This window comes from Ictalurus furcatus, chromosome 1 (assembly GCF_023375685.1).
Source record: "Ictalurus furcatus strain D&B chromosome 1, Billie_1.0, whole genome shotgun sequence".
Lineage (NCBI taxonomy): Eukaryota > Metazoa > Chordata > Actinopteri > Siluriformes > Ictaluridae > Ictalurus > Ictalurus furcatus.
This window is the reverse complement of record NC_071255.1, coordinates 8,002,166-8,022,606: the sequence shown is the minus strand read 5'-3', so window position 1 is coordinate 8,022,606 and position 20,441 is coordinate 8,002,166. Positions and strand designations below refer to the sequence as shown.

Here is a 20,441-nt window from a genome sequence, read left to right as displayed (position 1 = left end):
TTCAGCTATTATCTTGTCTTGTGGACTATATGTAAACATCTGTTATGTGAAATAGCTTATTCAGGACAGAACTAAATATAAAATAACATGGAATTTTTATGATCCCTCTTATTTTGTTGCAGATTTTGCAAGAGGTGTGCAAAACTTTGTGCACAACTGCACACATATATATATATATATATATATATATATATATATATATATATATATATATATATATGTGTGTGTGTGTGTGTGTGTGTGTGTGTGGCCACCTCGGCCTAGGGGTTTCAATGGAGCGGCCAAAGCTGGCCATTAATTAGACAATGATGAATATATACTGCACATTAACACACCAATTTCTCTCGGCTCCCCATATGTCTTCTCTCCTTAATCATTCTCTCTCTTTCCTCCCACTTCTTCATTCACTCCATTTCTGGCTTCATTTCTTTCAATCTAATGGCAGCACACATCTTTGTGTCTTTCGTCTGTATTTAAATTATGGATGCAAACTGAAACCTCTAACCACATTTAATGCTATTCAGAATCACATCCACGATATTCTGTGATGTTTAAGAGACTTTTTTTCCCCCAACACTTTTCCGCAGGATGATTCCACCTCGACGATTTCTAATCCCCTATCCTGCTTCTTTCCACCTCTGGGGTCAAAGGTCACTCCTCCGCACTCGCTTCTCTATTCGGCACGTGCTGTTGCTTCTATATTAAAATTCCTACCGTGGCTTACTGCATGTAGAATGTAATGAAAGCCTCAGTTATTATTTCTTTTCTGGCTTCTGCTTTCATTATTCGCTCGGTTAATTAGAAAGCCGCGCTGTGACTCCTAATTAGTGGCTCCGCTTGTTATTGGGCTACTCTTTTTCTCTCAGCTATGGCTGCCTCTCTTTCTCTACAGAACAACGTGGGCATTTCTCAATTTTCTAAACGTTTCCCATTTGTTGGACATGATTAGATTAGCGTTTTGACAGTTTTCACTTAATAACATAATTAACTTCTTATCTAGATAATTGTTAAGTAACATTAGAATGAGCTTTTTGACAGAAAAATGGTTGTAGCTAACATTAAATACTCGACTTAATCTCAATATAGTCTCAGACGCTCAGGCCACAAAACATCTGAATTTTTATAATTTTATTTATTTATTTTACACTTTTTTACTCGTAACATAACTTCAGCCAAAACTAGCGCTGTTGATCGTATCTTTTGCTTTCCAGGATTTGTCAATAATAGACCAATAGCTAACTAGCCAAGCTAGCTAAACAAACAAACAAAAAAGATTGACAACCATTAGCTGTTACCTTAAACATATTATCTATTGATAGCTAACGCAATGTTTACAAAAAAATTCTCACCCAATTCTCTTAAAATCAATCATATTTCATTTCAATCATTATTATGGATTCTGCTAATGTTCAACTTCACAACGTTATCTAGATCAAGTTTCTCTGAAGGCACAAGGTTCACAAAATTGTGCCTGGATTACAAGCTGGAAATGAGCATGAAAACTAAATAATGGCATCCATCAGAAACAACTCTTACTGAGAAATCCTACTTCACTTCATGCTTCAGTACATTGTGGATCAATGTTAGTGAATTACATATGAAGGACTGCTTTGGACAATCTGTCATGTAGTTCTCCCTCTCGCCGAGCCCAGCAGTCCGCGGTGCTCCGGTGCATACGTCCGTGTTGTCATGTGTTTGTTTACGCTGCCACATGTGTTTAGTTTTGGTTCATGCCTTGTCTCCTCTAATGACTTGTCATTGGTTGTCTTGATTACTCGCACCTGTTTTCAGTGTGCCCCTTGATTAGTTTGTGTATTTAAACCCTCGTGTTTCTTTGTTCGGTGTGAAGTAACGCTCAGTGTTTGCTCACCCGAACTTACCAAGCCTTTGATTCTGTGATTGATATTCTGGTTTTGATCTCACTTGATTCTTCATTTCTGCATTTTGGATTTTACCATTTTTATGTTGCTTGCTGATCCCCTGACTACTGCCTGTTTACTGTTTTCGACTTGATTTGCCTCATGACATGGATTTCTTTGCCAGTTGTTTAATAAATTCTAACTGCGCTTGTAACTGCTTCAGTCTACTCTACCTGATACAAAGGTCTAGGATTATACTTGTGTGACTGTATTTGATTATGTAAAAGTTTTGGAAATAATATGAGATATAGTTAAAGGTAATTATCAATAGTATTAGTGTTACTCAATACTTATTGAATATTTGAAGAATATTAAATGACACAGGGTATTTATAAAACATTTATAATCAGTGCATTAATCTCAGGACAATTTATGAGAGGCTTACAAAACAAATGAGGTGACATTAGACATTTTTTATGTAGCTTTGCCAATATGTAAGAGAGAAGAGAGCAGAACCCTCAATTATCATAACGGAAAGACTGATCAAGAATCTTACTGCACTTTTTTATCTTTATCTTCAGCATTTTGTATTTTATTTATTTATTTATTTTTTTTTTTGCTAACAGCACCTCCATGACACTTGGGGGAAAAAAAGTTGAAGAAGGTATACACAGGGCTTCTTGACAAAATTATAAATGCAAATTTGACTAGCGCATTAGTTTGAGGGCATTAAAAGCATTCGGCTGGCATATGGGCTTCGTACATGATGTGAAGTTGTAATGGAACAGTGCTTTAGTTTTAAATGCAAATGGACCACTAGCACTTTGGTTGAAAAGCATTTAAACTGAAATGTAGATACAGTAACTACATGATCCAAAAAGGTCAGATGACAGGTGTAAGGTGCAGGTCATAGAAGATTCTCGAGGCTTGAAGAATAGATGGAGGGAAAGTAGTAAGTATCAGGGGCGATTTTTTCTTTAGCCCCGGATAATTATCCACTTGGAGCAGTTCATCACTATGTAACTGAACATCAGTAACAGAAGACGGCGGTGTTGTAATTTGATATCTTCAGTGAATAAAGTGCTGTATTTTATCTTCAGTGAACTGAGGCAAGAGCAATCAGACAGGGTTTATAATTGGCTTATTGGTTGACAGCTCTCAATTCTGCCAAACGCTAGCTCACACAGTCAGTTGGTGTGAGGGAAAAATGGATATACGCCATTATACGATATATTGTCTTTACTAATAAACAGTGTCTTATGCTGAGCCAGGAAAACAAGGATTATAGAAGTCTATATGAGTTATAAGTTAGACGAACATGATACGAGCAGAGCATAAATACAGAACATCGCTGCCCATCTGCAGTTTACTAAAGATCACACAGATGAACCTGAAGGCTACTGTAAAAATGTTTTGTGGATTGATATATAAAATAGAACTTTTTGGTTTCAATGAGAACACTATCCCATCTGTAACACATAGTGAAGGTAGTATCATAGTTTGGGACTATTTTACTTTTGTCACTCACAGATATGTAATATTGGATCATTTTCCTCAATAAAGAAATGCCCAAGTATAATGCTTCTTTCCGTTTAATTGGGTTTATCTACTTTTAGGACTTGTGTGAAAATCTGGTGATGTTTTAGCTTATATTTATGCAGAAATATTTATGCGGAAAATTCCAAACTTCTAAACGTCAAGCACCACTGTACATAGAACAAACTCCTTTTTTTTTTTGTAAAGTCTTGCTCCTTCTTTCAGCCGGTGATGATTCAGAGCCTTATTATCTGTTGCTATTCTAGCTCTGACTTAGGAGTTAGTTCTTGCCTAGTGTTATCTGCTTATTGATTGACTTTGTGTTTGGTTTGCCCTTTTGCATTGTCTGCCTTTGTTTTTTAATAAACCCTGCGATTACATCCAAATGCCTGTGCACTTGCCCATGTACTGTCAGTAATGAGCAAATAATAACTTTGGAGATAAGGTTAAAAAAATACAGATAATACAAGTAAATTCATACCGATAATTAAAGGTTTTTCTCTTTTATGTGAAGCAATGCAATGCCACAATTCCTCCAGGAATGCAATGTTAATGAATGCATTATGAAGGTCCAATGAAGAAGCAGCCTTTATTTGTCACATATACATTACATCACAGTGAAATTCTTTTCTTTGCATATTCCAGCTTGTTAGGAAGTCGGGGTCAGAGCACAGGGTCAGCCATGATACAGCGCCCCTGGAGCAGAGAGGGTTAAAGGCCTTGCTCAAGGACCCAACAGTGGCAGCTTGAACCTCCAACCTTCTGATCAGTAACCCAGAGCCACCACTATCCATGTATGTAACGTTCTGGTAAACTAGGTCTAGTGGGATTCCTATGTCCAACGATAATGCTCTAGGTTCTAGATCAGGTTCATCAGGTTAGATTAAAACTAGTGTTCTGTTTCACTATGCCTGTCTCACTGCCTTCATCATGTCAATGCTTCAGTTTCTAGCTCTGTTTGCTCCTTGCTCTGTTCAATTTTTCTTATTTTGCCTCCTCCCTCAGAATGCCTCTATTAAACTGACGCAGCAAAAGAACCTGCAACAAAAAATTGGCTGCATTTTCTGTGCTTCGCAGCATCCAGGAGCAACATCTTGACGAAAAAGGTTTTTTGATTCAGAGCAAAGAAGCATGGAAGATTGAGGGCCCACTCCCTGTGCTGTCATTCGCTCTGCTTTCTTCTGCTCCTTCATCATCTGCGCTTCTTCCTTCTCCTACTCTGCCCTTCTCTTTCTTCTTCTCGTCTCTAATCAGTTTTCTCCATCCGTTTTTTTCCGCTCCGTCTTTCCCGATACGCAAGAAGAGTTTGCCTGATCTGGCAGGTAAAGAGTGTTTTTACCTCTGTGTTGTTACCGACAGACTATTTATATGATTGTTTTTCTCTCAGTAGGCGTTGGGAACTAGTCAGAGACAGAGCCTGTAGAGCTCCCGGAAGCAAAATGAAGCCTTGAACTTGAACTTTAAAACAAGCCGTGAGCGGTCTTGTATATTTTGTGTTGATTTTCTTAAGTAACCTGAATCTCACTGAAAATCTCTCACTCTAAATAAAAAGGAAACAAGACAAAGCTCTGCCAAAAATATGCCTGTCTCCTGAGTCCTCCTTTTCACCTCACACACATCAGGTTCTACAGGGTGTTGATTTGTGACTCGGGTCCCATCCACACACACACATACACAATACTGTGCAAAAGTTTTAGGCACATGCAAAGAAATGCTGTAGAGTCAAGATGCTGTTTTTATGTTAAATGTTTCTCCATTAAAAAATATTATAAAGAACAGTAAACAGTAATAAATGAAACAAAGGCAATATTTGGTGTAACAACCCTTCGCTTAAAAAAAGTAGTCTCATATGCAGATTTATAAGGAAATGAGCTGTAAGTTATACTGAGCATCTAGCAGAACCAGCCATGGTTCTTCTGGAGACTTTGATAGTTGCACTTGAGAAGTGTCGTAATATGCTGCTTTCTTTACCGACATGCAAACATTTCTCTGTAACATTTAATTATGTGCTTGAAAACTAATGTTCAGGAATCTAAAATGTTTTTGTACTGACTCAAGAATGTAAAAGTCATAAAATAAAAATATATAATAAAGTTTGTACAAAAAAAAGGGGTGCCAAAATTTTTGCACCGTACCTGGAGCCGATCCCAGGGCGCATCGGGCACAAGGCAGAGTATACACCATGGACAGGGTGCCAATCCATCACAGGGCACACTCACATACACATTCACACACTATGGACACTTTGGACATGCCACTCAGCCTACTATGCATGTTTTTGGACTGAGGGAGGAAACTGGAGTACCCGAAGGAAACCCCCATAGTACGGGGAGAACATGCACACACAGGGCAGCAGCGGGAATCGAACCCCCAACCCTGGAGGTGTGAGGTGAACATACAAACCACTAAGACACCGTGCTCTCTCTCTTTCTCTCTCTCTCTCTCTTTATATATATATACACACGCACACACACACACACACACACACACACACACACACACTGTATATACAAATATATATACATTGGCCATTTGGTCTACTGTCCAAAGAAAAGAGGACAAACTCTGTTAAGTAAGGCGGAAGCATCAAATAAGACTTCGAATTGCCTTCTCGGCACCACCAAACAGAGTGACGAGAAAGAGAGCGCGAGGGACGTCAGCCGGATGAAAGATGACATTCCCACCCACCTGTGCTCACTGAGCTGCCTCATTAAGGTGCACGCTTGACGGCTGGCTCTGCCATACAAAGAACAGAGAAGAAAAAAGAAAGCGCAAGGGAGGGCGCTGCCTCCAGAGACCTAATCCTTTACATAAGTTCGCAATAATAAATCAGGCACAGTGAAAGGTGCAATACCTAAAGTCAGCATCAGTGTTGCATCAGAGCCCTGCACTCCCACTGGAGGATAACGCAGGACTGGTTGTAATGTTCAGATCATGGACTGTTTGGTCAGATGGGAGAGGGAGTGAAATTTCTAAAGCAGGAAATACACAGGAACAGACCCCATATTGTTCTCAAAGGTACTATTGTGGACTTTGTGTGTCTTTGATGAGACATATACAGCATATATATATATATATATATATATATATATATATATATATATATATATATGGATGTTGGTGGTAGATTTGGTGGTAGACAGGCTGATTTTCAAAAACTGCTGATCTCCTGGGGTTTTCACACACAGCAGTCTCTAAAGTGTAAACAGAATGCTGTGAGAAACAAACACCCAGCAAGTGGCGATTCTGCAGATGGAAACATGTTGTTGATGAGGGAGGTGAGAGGAGAATGGCCAGACTTGTTCAAACTGACAGGAAAGCTATGGTAACTCTAATAACCACTCTTTACAACCGTGCTGAGCTTAAAAGCATCTCAGAATGCACAACAGCAAACCCTGAGGCAGATGGGCTACAACAGCAGAAGGTGACACTCCTCAAAGATTGGAAAAAAAAAAAAACGGTGACATTTTTTTTTTTTGGGGGGGGGGGGGGTGTTCTCCCTTCAGTCTCCCCTTCAGGAGATGAAAAGCAGATCAGCTGGGTCAAACTGGTGATCGCCTTGGCCAGTCTAAAACCTTCAACTTTTCCCCCCTGATTAAGTCCTTTATTTGTATTGGTAGTGTGTTTGAATCATTTTCTTGCATGACAAAGTTGCATTTACTTGTATGATAAAAATCTAATTGCGAGGATCCAATCACATTTCTCTGTAAATTGGTAGACTTCTGAATCCATTCTGCTGCTACCATCATGAGTTACATCATTAAAGATTAGTGAGCCTGTTCCAAAAGTAGCCATGCAAGCCTAAGCCATGACACTACCTCCACCATGTTTCACAGATGAGCTTGTTTTGTATCATGAGCAGAACCTTTTTTCCTCACACTTTGGCCTTTCCATCACTTTGGTAGAGGTTAATCTTGGTTCCAGAGCTTTTGTGGCTCATCTCTGTATTTCCTCCAATCTGGCTTCCCAATTTGAGTGGTGTGCATCTTGTGGTCTGGCCTCTATATTTCTTCTTTTGGTGATGTCACTGGCAGTATATTTTTGGGTTTTACTTCACAGCCCTCACAATCTTTCTGTCATCAACTGCTGTCATATTCCTTGGCTGACCTGTTCGTTGTCTGGTTGTTAGTACACCAGTGGTTTCTTTCTTTTTCAGGACATTCCAAATTGTTGTATTGGCTGTGCCCAATGCTTGTTTTCTCAGCTTCAAAATGGCTTACTTTTCTCCCCTTAACTGCTCTCTGGCCTTCACGTAGTTTTATCCTTTTTAACAACAAATGCAGTCTTCACAGGCAGAACTAAGGGCTCAAACCAAGAGTAGACATTCAGAGCTATTAACTGTTGTGATCACTTAAAAATGGGTGGGTTCAAGCAAAAGGTACCATGCTCTAAATTGTTTAACACAGCTGGATGTAAATATCTGGAATTGAAAGTTGAAATTCTGATCTATCATCTCATACAGTATTCATCTTTTGATCTGACACTCCGATGTCTTCAGTGCATAGCCAAAATCAAAGAATTCGCCTTGCGGTTCCAATACTTTTGGAGGGGACTGTATGTAAAAGATGGCTCTAAATGAGACAGAAGTAGATGATGACTATGTGGGACAGTAATAGCATTGGTCTGAAGTAGTTTTCGCTTACCATACACCAGCAGCGTGTACTGGTCGGCTGCACGGCCGTAATTATTGTGTGCCTGACACAGGTAGGTGCCGTTGTGTGTTTGGCTCAGGCGAGACATGACCAGGGTTGTGCCGGAAATTTCCGCCCTCTCAGGCAGAGTGTCGTTCACTCTCGACCAGTGAATGTCCCGTGGCCTAAAGAAAGAGAGAAAGACAGAATGAATACAAAGCATGAATGATCAAGACTTAAACAAAAACAAAGGCTGAAGCTTCACATGCAAAATAGTTAAGAGTTTATTGCTTGCTAAAGGGGTTCTGCATGGAACCTTTACTAATGAAGAAATTGGACTTGGGTTTATGGTTTTACATTTGAATCTTCAAGGGTTTCCCCAAAAAGACCGGCCAAACAACCAAGGGTTCTAATAAGGGATGGGTTGATACTAATACTGGTATTGGGTACCAAAACTGCTCTTATAGCAACAATTAATACCACGTGATATGATGTGATTCTGAAGCACTATTGAACAGACATGAAAGAAACATTCATCTGGACTCATTTAATGATTATTGATAATGATCAAAGCAAGGCAAACTGCAAACTGTGCAATATCAAGAGGAGGTACTATAGCATCATCCTACAACACAAGTAACCTGATGAAACATCTAATGGCGTGTAAACAGTACTTTAGAGTATTAGAGAGTGTGAGAGCGGTTGTCCGAGCTGCGTGCCATGAACTGCACACATACAATGATATTTGCAAGCGAATGTGTAGAAAACCTGTTGCACCAGTGAGACCACTTCACTTCTGCGAGCACTGAGTATATTTCCTTCTCCCTCACTCACCACTTTGCAGCAGCAACCAACATAAACACAGCTAAATACAATGTCTCATGAGACTCAGGATTGCTTAAGCCTCAATAGGTCTCCATATAAGCACTTGTATTGAAGAGTACTGTCTGAAAATTTCCGAAAAACAGTACAACAAGAACATAGTTATTTGGCGCCTGATATAGACACCAGGAGGATAACGAATGGAAGGCTGTGGTACAAAGCCCATGAACTCAAAGAGATTCTGGGACGCACACGTCGTCACAGCTGTGACGTGATCCGTGAGCCTGTTCTCATCTCAGTGGCTGAAATAGAGTTTTATCCTTCATCCTTCCCTGGCTAGATTACAATCCCTCTATCAGCTTTGCTAATAATCCTGCTGGACAATTTTAATTAAAGCCTGCCCAGGATTCACATCCCATGTCACACGCACACGCACACACACACACATGCGCGCGTGACCTAACAAACAGCTGTAGGCTACTAATAAACACACCTCGCCAACAACAGTGGACAGGGTTTAATTGGTGATTAATGTCAGGGGAGCAGGATCATTATAGCTCTATAACGGCACGATGTGCTCAGTGTAGCGTGAGCGCAGGGCCTGGGAGTGGCTGTCTCTGTCCCTCACTCTTTCATCTTTACAAGCTGGTGCTGCTTTCTATCCTGTCCTCCTCACACTTGTTGGTGTTTGCAATAACTTCATTTACTTTCACACTTAACCCATTCATCACACTCTATATAGCCAGAGCAGTCATCCCCTTATCCTCCCTACACCCTTGTTCTCAAGGCCCTATCCAAGTCCATCATTCGATCTGTCATCTGTTCGTTCACCCCATAAAAGGACAGGCCGCTGGCACAGTTTCCCTCCATCTATCCTTCAGTCCTCACTTTACTTACAAGACTCCAGGGGGCTTTAACAGTTCTACTCTCAGAGCCTCTTAAATTCATAAAGACCATAAAGAGAAAAAACAAAAAACAAAAAAAAAAACAAAGGAAACAAATAAATCAAACGTTAGGTACATCTAATGACAGTTGCCCCAGATCGGGGGGGGGGGGGGGGGAAAGGAACGAGCTTTTATTTTTGCGCAAAAATAATTCCACTTTCAACTTTGCACAGAAAAACACACACCCACACACAAACCCACACACATGTATACACACTCACAGTGGATTTCCAGTGACGAAGCAGGTAAGGCTGAGCGAGTCCCCCTCTCGCAGAATGCCCTGTGGGGGGCTGATCCTCACCGTGGGGGCGACTATGGAGAGACAGAACAAGAACAGCTCATTGTAGTGTTTTAACATCATCTGCGATGCTGAGCATCACACAACGCCTCGTACAATCATTATGTCGCTTCTTTGTCCATAATCAGGCAACAACATAATTAGAGGCAATGGCTTTTAAAATCCTGCCAAGAGTACAGGCTTTAGCAGATGGCTTTTCCGTGGGCTAATAATTAGCTCTAATGGGCCGTGATTTGCGGTACCCATTGTATCCTGTTACATTGTAAAGACAATAAATTGCAGCCCAGGTTCATTCTGACCTCGTAAACACTTCTTTAACACTAACATAAACGTCACAGGATTAAATCCATTTGACTGTAAATTCTTATCTATTGTTTATTTGCTTCTGTCACCTACATTTCAAATGCTTTTCTTCTTCTTCTTCTTGGCACCCATGTATACATAGCTAACTGCGAGTTAATAAAAAATAAAACTCTCACAGTGGACATCCAGGCGGTAATGGCGGACTCTTTTCTGTCCCACGAGTGCCGGGTGGGAAGCCTCACAGCTGAGAGCAGCACCGTTGTCCTTCCTCTCCACGGAAAGCCGTATGGTGTTGGACACACTCACAGTCTTTCCGTTCTCCTGCTGAGACACCACACCTGAGAGACAGACGGACAGAGAGGAACAATGTTCTGTGTGGTCAGCGTTGTATTTTGTGGTGCTCCTACTGTTCTGTGTACAGAATGTCCCTGTTTTGGTTGGTTTATATCTTGTTTCATGAGTGATATTTCATCACATGACAATTAAATTTGACATATTTTCCATAAATAACCCCACTAAATTATGAATATATGTACAGGCATATACTGAGAGAGAGAGAGAGAGAGAGAGAGAGAGAGAGAGAGAGAGCATTATCGTACCAGGCAAATATTTTACTTATCAATACTAGCTCTAAAATTAGTACAGCCTTTGTCATTACGTACATTAAAAAAAAAGAAATGTTTATATAAATAAAATCTATTTATATAGTAATGCTTATATGTACTTTATTAAAGCACTAATAAATCACAAAACTTTAAGCAATTATTTTAATTCGATTATTCATTACATTTTTAAAGATTTCTGTAACGTTTTTAATATATTTCTAATATCCTAAAAGCGCAATAGTATATATTCATATATAATATTATATATTCAGTTTCACTTTAAATACATTAAACACGATTAAAGTACATATGTTGTAGTACATTTAAAGCGAAACTTAAAATATTTGCATTTTAACATGCTTAAGTACATCAAACTCTATTCAATAGTATTCATAGTAAACAAAAACAAATAGTAAACATTATCAATAGTAATAGTAATATTAAAGTCTGGTTTTTATGTTTCATTTTAGCACATTGTAAATGCTCAATTGTGTGTGCTAGTACATTAAAGTGTGCTGCTACGTAATCAAGTTCAGTGAATTATTTAAGCTGAGACTGACATTGTAAGACTCGATATCGACTGCAAGCCAATCACTGACCAACTGACCATCCTGAAGTAACGCTAGCTATTTGTTACACTCGGACACACATCACACGCGTTTTACATGCACATGAAGCACGAGAAAAATAGGCAACGTCATTTTTGAGCTTAAGGCACAACAACAATGCTACAGTACTCACTATGATGCTGCTTATTTTCTACTAGCAAGACTGGAGTATTTTTAAATGCCATGTTAGTAACAAGCTAACAGTAGCGTACCCTCCTATATAGCCTTAGCATAACTGCTAGAGAAGCATGACTAATATCCATCCATCCATCCATCTTCTGTACCGCTTTTCCTTTTCAGGGTTGCAGGGAAACCTGGAACCTATCCCAGGGAGCATGGGGCACAAGTCGGGGTACACCCTGGACAGGGTATGACTAATATCAAAACACTAACTAATGACATTTTTTCACCTGCTAGACTGAAAGTAAAAATGTTGTCATACAGTCAAAATGCTATGAGATTACTACACGCTGACCTGCTGTCCCTTACATATCTACAGTCATGGGGATTTTGCAATGGGGTGTTTGCTTTTACAGATGAGTGAAACATTCACACATTGTACAAGGAATTTTATAGCGATATAGGACAACTAATTACTCCTGTAATCCATTATAACGTACAGAGAGAGAGAGAGAGAGAGAGAGAGAGAAGGGGGGGGGGTTGTAATGCAGTGACGTATACATACCCATTGCAATTTTATCGACTTTCCGATTTTCAATCTCATATTTCATTATTTTTTATTTCATTATTCACATACTTTATAACCAAGATGTGTCATTACAAAAGGTTCTATTATTTTAAGTAATAGCAGTAAAAGAAAGAGAGACGACATGGACAGAGAAACACAAAGTATTTAACACGCACAAGCACCTGGGTACTGCCTCTGGCACAGAGATGCTGAGACTGTTTATCTGTGAACATGTATGCTGCGAGTGTGCGTGTGTATAAAGTGTGTGAGTATGTGGCGGGGGACCAATCAGGCAGACAGCCAGATGGACAGATGTGTCTAAGACTGTAACAAAATAGCAACACAGAGAGGTGTGCTGATTCTCTGACAGACAAACGACAGAGATTAGGAGGACAGAAGAGACGCTTGTGCACAGCAAGCAGAGAGAGAGAGAGAGAGAGAGAGAGAGAGAGAGAGAGAGAGAGAGATAGAGATAGATAGAGAGAGATAAAGAGAGAGAGATAAAGAGAGAGAGAGATAGAGAGAGAGATAAAGCAAGAGCGAGAGAGAGATAAAGAGGAGAGATAAAGAGAGAGATAAAGAGAGAGATAGAGAGAGAGAGATAAAGAGAGACAGAGAGAGATAAAGAGAGAGAGAGAGAGAGAGAGAGAGAGAGAACCAGACAACCTTCTGTAGGAAAAGAGATGTGGTGTTTCCTAAAGTGTGTTTCTCAAATTTAAGAAAACTGAACAGAGCTTTGTCATGGATGGTGTGAGCGAGTGAGTGACTGAGCATTTGAGTGTACTATATATCGAGTGTTCAGTGATAGACATGACTGAGTATCGGAGTTAGTGCTGAATCTGAGCTAGGCAGGATTATGACCTATGGAGTGAACGTGTGTAGGTTTGTGCTTGCTCATATACACACATGAATAGAAACTGCACACTTTTAAGACCTTACTGGGTCTCTCAATATGTTACCATTGTCCATACAGACTCGTACAACAAACACGCACATACAGTATAGGCACACTAACCAGGAATCTCTCGGCGGTCTCGGACCCAGCGCAGCGTAGCAGGAGGTTTGCTCCTCTCCGACACGCAGGTGAGCTCCACCTCTCCACCCTCCACCGCTTCGCTCTTCACCTCCACAGTGGGCACCTCCGGGGGCACCACCACTGACAGCGTGGCCACCTGGTGGTGCGTGGAGTCCGTGTAGAGCTGGCAGAAGTAGCCACCCTCGTCAGACACGCTCACGTTACTCAGCGCGATGCGCACCAGGCGTGGCGTGAACAGCACCATCTGAAAGCGCTCGTCCTTCAGCGCTGAGACAGAGAGAGACAGAGAGCAAGCGATGTTAACATTTATTTAGTCACAAACATTATCTGGGATGCACACAAGAACGGTACGGCATGAGAGATAGAGGGTGCACATTGAGACAGTACACTGTCTTTATTTAGTGTTAGAATTGATTTGCGTGCACGTCTGTGTGTGTGTGTAGAAATGAATTTCTGTCCAAGTTTCCTTGTGTGAAATGTATATAATTGAATATGTGTCAAAAGTTATGATATAGAAAAGCCTTGCAGTACTCTAATCGTGGCATGATCATGCCAAGAAAGCTAATATGAGCTAATACACTGCTATTAGCGAGGCTTATTCATCTTTATTAAATGAGACAGCTGTGGGAGAAAATGATATAGATTATAGACAGGGAAGGACAGTGAGACACTGAGATGAGGAGATAAACACAGCGCTAGAAAGAGAACAGAACACGAAGATTAAGAGAGGCAAATATATACATCCTATAGAAGCACCAAAATGTCTGAAATGTCCAGTTTCTATAGAAACTGAGCACTTCACTTTACCACATCGACAGCTATTGACCTAATCTATTCTATCTATCTATCTATCTATCTATGAAGAGGAAAAGAGAATCAGAGACAAGGGGCTTAGATCTAGGTTGAGCTGCAGGAAGGATGTTGGGTAAATAAGAAGGGACGGTTGTTGAAATAAAGTAAAAGATAAGGGGAGAGAACAGAATATAAAGAGAGGCTATGGAACAGAGCCAACAAGGCAGTCTCAGAGATGAAGATGAGATGCCACAGTTTTGGGTCCTGGACAAAAACGGAGGGATTATCGACCGTCATAAAGGAGGTGACGCAAAACCTGGAGCGGGCAATAAAGGAAATGAGAGAAAGAAAAAAAAAACAAGAGATGAGCTGATATAAAAGGAACAGGAGAGGACAGGAGAGAAGAGAGGAGGGGAGGAGAAGAAAAGAGAGGAGAAGAATGGGTGAGGAGAGAAGAGGGGAGAAGCAGAGAGAAGAGGAGGGGAGGAGGGAGAGGAGAAGAAAGGATGGGAGAGGAGAAGCAGAGAGGGGAGGAGAGAATAGGAGAGGGGCAGGGAGAAGCGGAGAGGAAAGAAGAGAGGGGAGGAGAAAGGAGGAGAGAAGAGGAGGGGAGAATTAGAGAGGGGAGGAGAGCATAGCAGAGAGTTGAGGGGAGAAGCGGAGAGGAAAAGAGAGGGGAGAAGAGAAGAAGAGAGGGGCGAAGAGAAGAGGAGAGGAGAGGGGAGGAGGGGAAAGGAGAGCGAAGGAGTAAGAGAAGTGAGGGGAGAAGAGGAGAAGGGAGGAAGGGAGAGGCATACGGAGAGGAGAGGAGCAGAGAGAAGAGAAGAGGACAAGAGGGGAAAGGAATGGAGAAGAGAGAACAAGGGAAGGAGAGGAGGAAAGGAGAGGACAGGAGAGGAGAAGCAGAGAGGTGAGGAAAGAGGAGGAGAGGAGGAGAGAGGGGAGGAGAGGAGAGGAGGAGCAGGGAGGAAAGAGGGAGTGGAAAGGAGAAGAGAGGAGAAAAAAGGAGAGAAGAGGAGGGGAAAGGGGAGGAGAGGAGAGGAAAGTAGAGGACATGAGAGGAGAGGAGCAGAGAGAGGAAGGGAGGAGAAAAGAGGACAGTGGAGGGGAGCAGAGAAGAGGAGGATAAAGAATATAGGAAAGAAAGGGTAAAGTACAAGTTTTGCCAAACTGCTGACACAGGTAATCAATGCCCTGCAGGGAGAGCAGAATAAGGGATGGATGGATAAGAGAAGTGAAGTTTTTCCTTTAGTAAAGGAGCAGATAAAAAATCAATAGTTGGAAATTGAGAATAATAACAAATAATGATAAGTGGAACAGATATTGTGAGCTAAGGCAGTGAGTGTAGGCTCATTATATATTGACTAAAGGCTAACATTCTCCCGAATGGCCTTCTGTTTTTCTGGCAAGCGAAAATGGAACGGACGTCTGTAGAAGCACAAATGGACGTCTGTCCTATTCTCTTGAAGCATCTCAAAGCAATCAGTGCAATGCGCAAAATGTACAATAATTGGAGCCCTGAGATGTGCATGTCTGTAGGCTGGGCTTTTCGGTCCTGGTTATTTATGATTTTCAGTCCACTGTGAGAGAGTTTAAACTAGCGAGGGAGTGAGCAACGGAAAAAGGAATTGAGTGTGGGTGGAAGGGAGGAGATGGAGGTATAAGTGCGGTAAGGACTGAATGGGAGCGTCACGAAGCCAGTGAGCAGAGGGGCTATAGGAGTGAGAGAATGGAGTGGAGAAATGAAGTGGAGTGAGCGAGCGAGTGTGTGAAATAAAGGGTGAATGAGGCAGAAAGTGAGACTAGGGACTGAATGGTAAAAGTGAGGGAGGGAGAAAGAATTGAATGAGGGTTGGAAGAGCTGGTACACGAGTGAGCTGAAGTCTGAATGGGCATGGCACTGAGAGACTGTGGGAGGGACGGAGGGCAGAATGGAGTGAGCAAGGGCATGAGTGAAGCGCTATGGGTGGATATAGATATGAGTTACACAAGCTTAATGAGGATTTAATACAGAAATTGCACACATCAGACACACATGCAGACGTAGCTACAAACTTAAAGTCCATTTTTTCATTTCTTAATAGTACAAAAATTTGGAAACCTCTCGCCAGTGATTTTACAGACACGCCCCCCCCCAACGCCCCTTCACATCTTCTATATAATTACGAGGAGAAGTTGCATGTTTACACGTGTTCCCGAGTTGTGACTTGGCTTTCAAACTGTTGAATGTCCGGGTGCGCTTAAAAAGTAACGTCATGACGGTGCTTGCTAATGAGAACTCTAGTTAGCATGCTAACTCTATCATAAGTTTTGGGGGTGGAGCTTTGTGTACATGGTAGAAATGAGGGCTGGTTCAATGAGGAAATAATTTTAAAAAATAGCATTCTAATCTTATTCATCTCCAGCCATTTAACCGTAAGAGACTTATTTTTCACAACTCTTACCTAATGCACCTTTAATTTATGTCTGCATTTTCTAGCCCTGATATTTTTTCAGGTCTATAAGGCAATTGTTTAGTGGAATTACAAGCTTTGGACAATGAGATAGTGACTGAATAATGGAGGGAGTGACCAACAGAAATACTTCATTAGGGACAGTAGAAGCCATGAATGAGTGGGTGAGTAGGTGTGTAAGGAGTGAGAAAGTGAGGGTGTCAGATAGGAAGCGAAGGAGCGACTGGGGTAGAAAATTAATACTTGAAGAAATGAAGGAGTCAGTGAAGTCAGGAGTCAGTGAGTATTAGTGAATGACTGAGGGAAGGAGCAGGGGAATGACTGAGGCTGTGAGTTAGGGACCAGGGACCAGGTAAGCAGGTGAATTGTGCCAGGACTGAATGGGTTATGTGAGATGGTGATGTAGTGAGAAAGAGAGTGAGTTATCAAGAGAGTCAGGGAGTATAAGAGTGTGTGGGATTCGGGGAGGTACAGTGGCTTAGTGGTTAACATGTTTGCCTCACACCTCCAGGGTTGGGGATTCGAATCCCACCTCGACCCTGCGTACACTGAGCCTGCATGTTCTCCCCGTGCTTCGTCCTCCAAGTCCTACAGGTACTTCCTCCCCCAGTCCAAATATATGCGCTGTAGGCTTGGTGTGCGAGTGTGTGTGTGATTGTGCCCTGTGATGGGTTGGCTCCCTGTCCAGGGCGTCCCCCGCCTTGTGCCCGAGTTCCCTAGGATAGGCCCCAGACTCCCCCTGTGTAGGATAAGCGGTACAGAAAATGGATGGATAGAGTGAGGCTTCAATGACAGTGACTGATTGAGAGAGGAAGTAAAGAGATGGCTGAGGGAGTAACTACTGTAAATGCATGAAGGAGTGAAGAGGCCATGGATTGAGAGAATTTGTGACCGAGAGAGGGAGTAAAATATGTTTCTGAAGATGTGAAGGAAACATAAAGTTAGAGATAAGTGAGGTGGATGTGATTGAGAGTGTGTGCTAAGGCTGAGTGAGGAAGTGTAGTAGTGGCTAACGGAAGCGAAGCCAGAATATGAGTATGAGTTACCTTGCATAAGCATGGAATTAATAAAAAAATAAAATGCTGCTCGAGATCATCATACCTGGGGGGGGGGGGGGGGGGGGGGGGGGGTGTTAATACTTGTGCAATCATAATATTTACAATGTAAATAATTTTCCAATTATATTGATATATCCACCACTTCATTATTATGGGCTAGTTTGTGTAGATGTATGACATATAATCCCAATAAAGTGCATTTCAGTTCCAGGCTATAACACTACAAAAACCTGGACGAAGTTCAAGGAAGGCAAGTACTTATGCAAGCCTCTGTAGTGCCCAAACGAGGGAGCTAATGAGATACGGACTGAGGGAGTGCGTAAAGGAGGAACTGAGGAACTAAGGGAGTCAGTAAGCAAGTGGCTAATGTGTAACGACCTGCTTGTATCTGAGTGAACCTATTCATTCAACCCTGTTTAGCACAGAAGAAAAGAGTTGCTTCTAAAACAGATAAATGCCTTCCTACATACTAAATGGCAGCGAAATGTCAGAGCATTGTCCAAGCCCATGTCACCTTTAGTCACGCCTCATTTGCATACCATTCATAGTCAGACAATCGGAACAGGGTCAGGGGAAATGCACGGACCTGATCGGTGGCGGTGCTTACAGGGCTGAAGGGATATTTCTGCTTCACCATTCATTTAAAATCCACCATCAAAATCCATTAGGTAGTGAACCGAGACGCTCTCACAGCATTTAGACCAGCCATGAGCTGACACTCTGTCACTGTGGAGCTGCAGATATTACTAGGCCAGAGCTTCTTAACCTTTTGTAACTAAAGCCCCCCCAAGCCTACCCTATCATGTGGCACCCCGCCCCCCCCAAATTCAAGGAGACCAGGTTATAATGATTAGCTATATTCTATATAAAATCTGTCTCTATGTAACCTGTTCTAAAATCTGTTTTTGATAGATAGATTTTTTTGCTTTTGTACTTTTTAAATTACTTTTCATAACTTTTATGATTTTTTAAAATAACTTTTATAAAACTATATAACGGACAGGTATGGAACATGAATGATATAAAACGTTTCTGAACATTATAACTAATTTGAACAAGAGAACTAGGCTGTAATAACATGGACTATTTTACATGTAAAACATGGTGCATTACTTTTGTCTTGCGTTAAAAACATTCACATATGAATGATGTAAATTTGGACGAAGTGCACGTCTCGTTATTCATGACATTGTTAAATCTCTGGCTCTCAGCCCCTCACTGAACATAGCAGATGCAGAGAGAGGTGAGAGCGCAGCGGGAAAGTAAGACCTCGCGCTTGCAGGACAGTACTGGTGACATTTGGAACGTTGCTAAGGTTTGTCCAAAAAGTCGCTAGATTTGTCACTAGGCGCTTTTTTGCAAAAAAGTTGCTAAAGGGGTCTGAAAAGTCACTAACTTGGCAACACTGGTCTGCACTGACAGCTAGATAAAAGGCAGGCTAAGCTCCACCTCTCCCCAGCAAAAAGAAAATACAGAGGGAGAGGGAACGCTGGGTTTTTCATTTATGCACATTCTATTTGAAAAGCAATAAAATACACCGAGTACACAAACAATGCCCCGTCTGTGTTTTTTTCTTGAAAACAATTTGCGCCCCCTTTCCAATCTCTGCGTTGAGAACCACTGTACTAGACCGAACACTCTTTCTTTTTTTCTTTAAAAAAAATAAATAAAAATAGGGCTGTAAATTAGAGGCGATTCACTGCCATTGAAATGAGCAAATTGAAGTAGTTTTTTCACCTTGAACTTTCTGAACACGGATCTATTTACATTTAATCAACCTTAACCTTTAAATCAGCTGCTCCCCCCATGACGTCCTCATTCTTTTAGATAGGGCCAAGCGGTTGGAAGAAAATGGGATAACGTAATGTGTTACGACACACTAACTTAGAAGAAATGCCAAAAATGTGTGAAAGTGACAGCAAAAACAAGAAAGAAAGAAAATCAAAGCTTTAAAGAGGCCTTCAGAATGAATCTGTTCAAAGTAATATAAAAAGACAAACGGTGACAAAATGATAATAAAAGCTCTGTCAAGGAAGGAACCTGCAATATCAGCGTAGCTCCATCTTCAAAGCATTTCACTGGTGGAAAAATGACTGACTGACAGAATCCAATCAAGCGAGCTGGACTTAGTCTCTCACTTCAGCACCATGTCATGATCTTAACATCTACCTTGGCTCAACTAAAGAATACATCTCATTTTCAACACTTTTCAACCTGTCTACTATACTACTACTGCTACTGCTGTGATCAGGGTCGGGAGGGTTCCTTTATAAATGTATTCCGTTAAAGTTACAAATTACTTCATAAAAAAATGTCATCAGTAACGTAATCAAAGTGTCACAGAATGAAAGTAATGTAATCTGATAAGTTTTTGGATTACTTCAAGGTCACATATGTAAATAAGGGTGTTTTCACATACAGTTCATTTTAAAAGAAGCAAACCCAGTTCACTTAAAGTGAACCAGAAAGGGAACCGGCCGAAAGTGACCTCAGTCCTTTTGGTGCTCACAATATAGTGGACTCAAAAGAGAACCCGGTTCTTTTTTTTGGTCCTCTTCAGCACTGAAGTGATCTCAGACCCTTTCTCACAACCTCATAAGAAGTCAGACCCCAGACTGCATCCAAAACTTCATCCAAGTCCTCATAGAAGGGACAGGAATCCTTCATTTCGACGCATTTTATCACGGGTGCTCACGTACTTTTGTTGTAGTTGCTTTTTACTTTTACCCGGCATTGTAGCACTGTTCTGTTATAGCCTCTTTCCTTCATTTTTTGAGAAAACAAAAGAAACACTTTTATGTTCTTATG

At 41.2% G+C, this 20,441-nt stretch overlaps 1 protein-coding gene across 2 annotated transcripts in view; it reads right to left on the bottom strand.

Annotated features, from left to right (window-relative positions):
- Positions 1-20,441, bottom strand: part of cadm4 (cell adhesion molecule 4) — a 190,739-nt gene that overhangs the window by 10,154 nt on the left and 160,144 nt on the right. For both annotated transcript variants that reach the window (XM_053622999.1, XM_053623009.1), the window contains exons 3-6: positions 13,310-13,597; positions 10,570-10,731; positions 10,014-10,104; positions 8,039-8,211 (exon numbers count right to left, since the gene is read on the bottom strand). In XM_053622999.1, the coding sequence (XP_053478974.1) occupies positions 8,039-8,211; positions 10,014-10,104; positions 10,570-10,731; positions 13,310-13,597 (714 nt within the window). The remainder of the gene's footprint in view (positions 1-8,038; positions 8,212-10,013; positions 10,105-10,569; positions 10,732-13,309; positions 13,598-20,441) is intronic.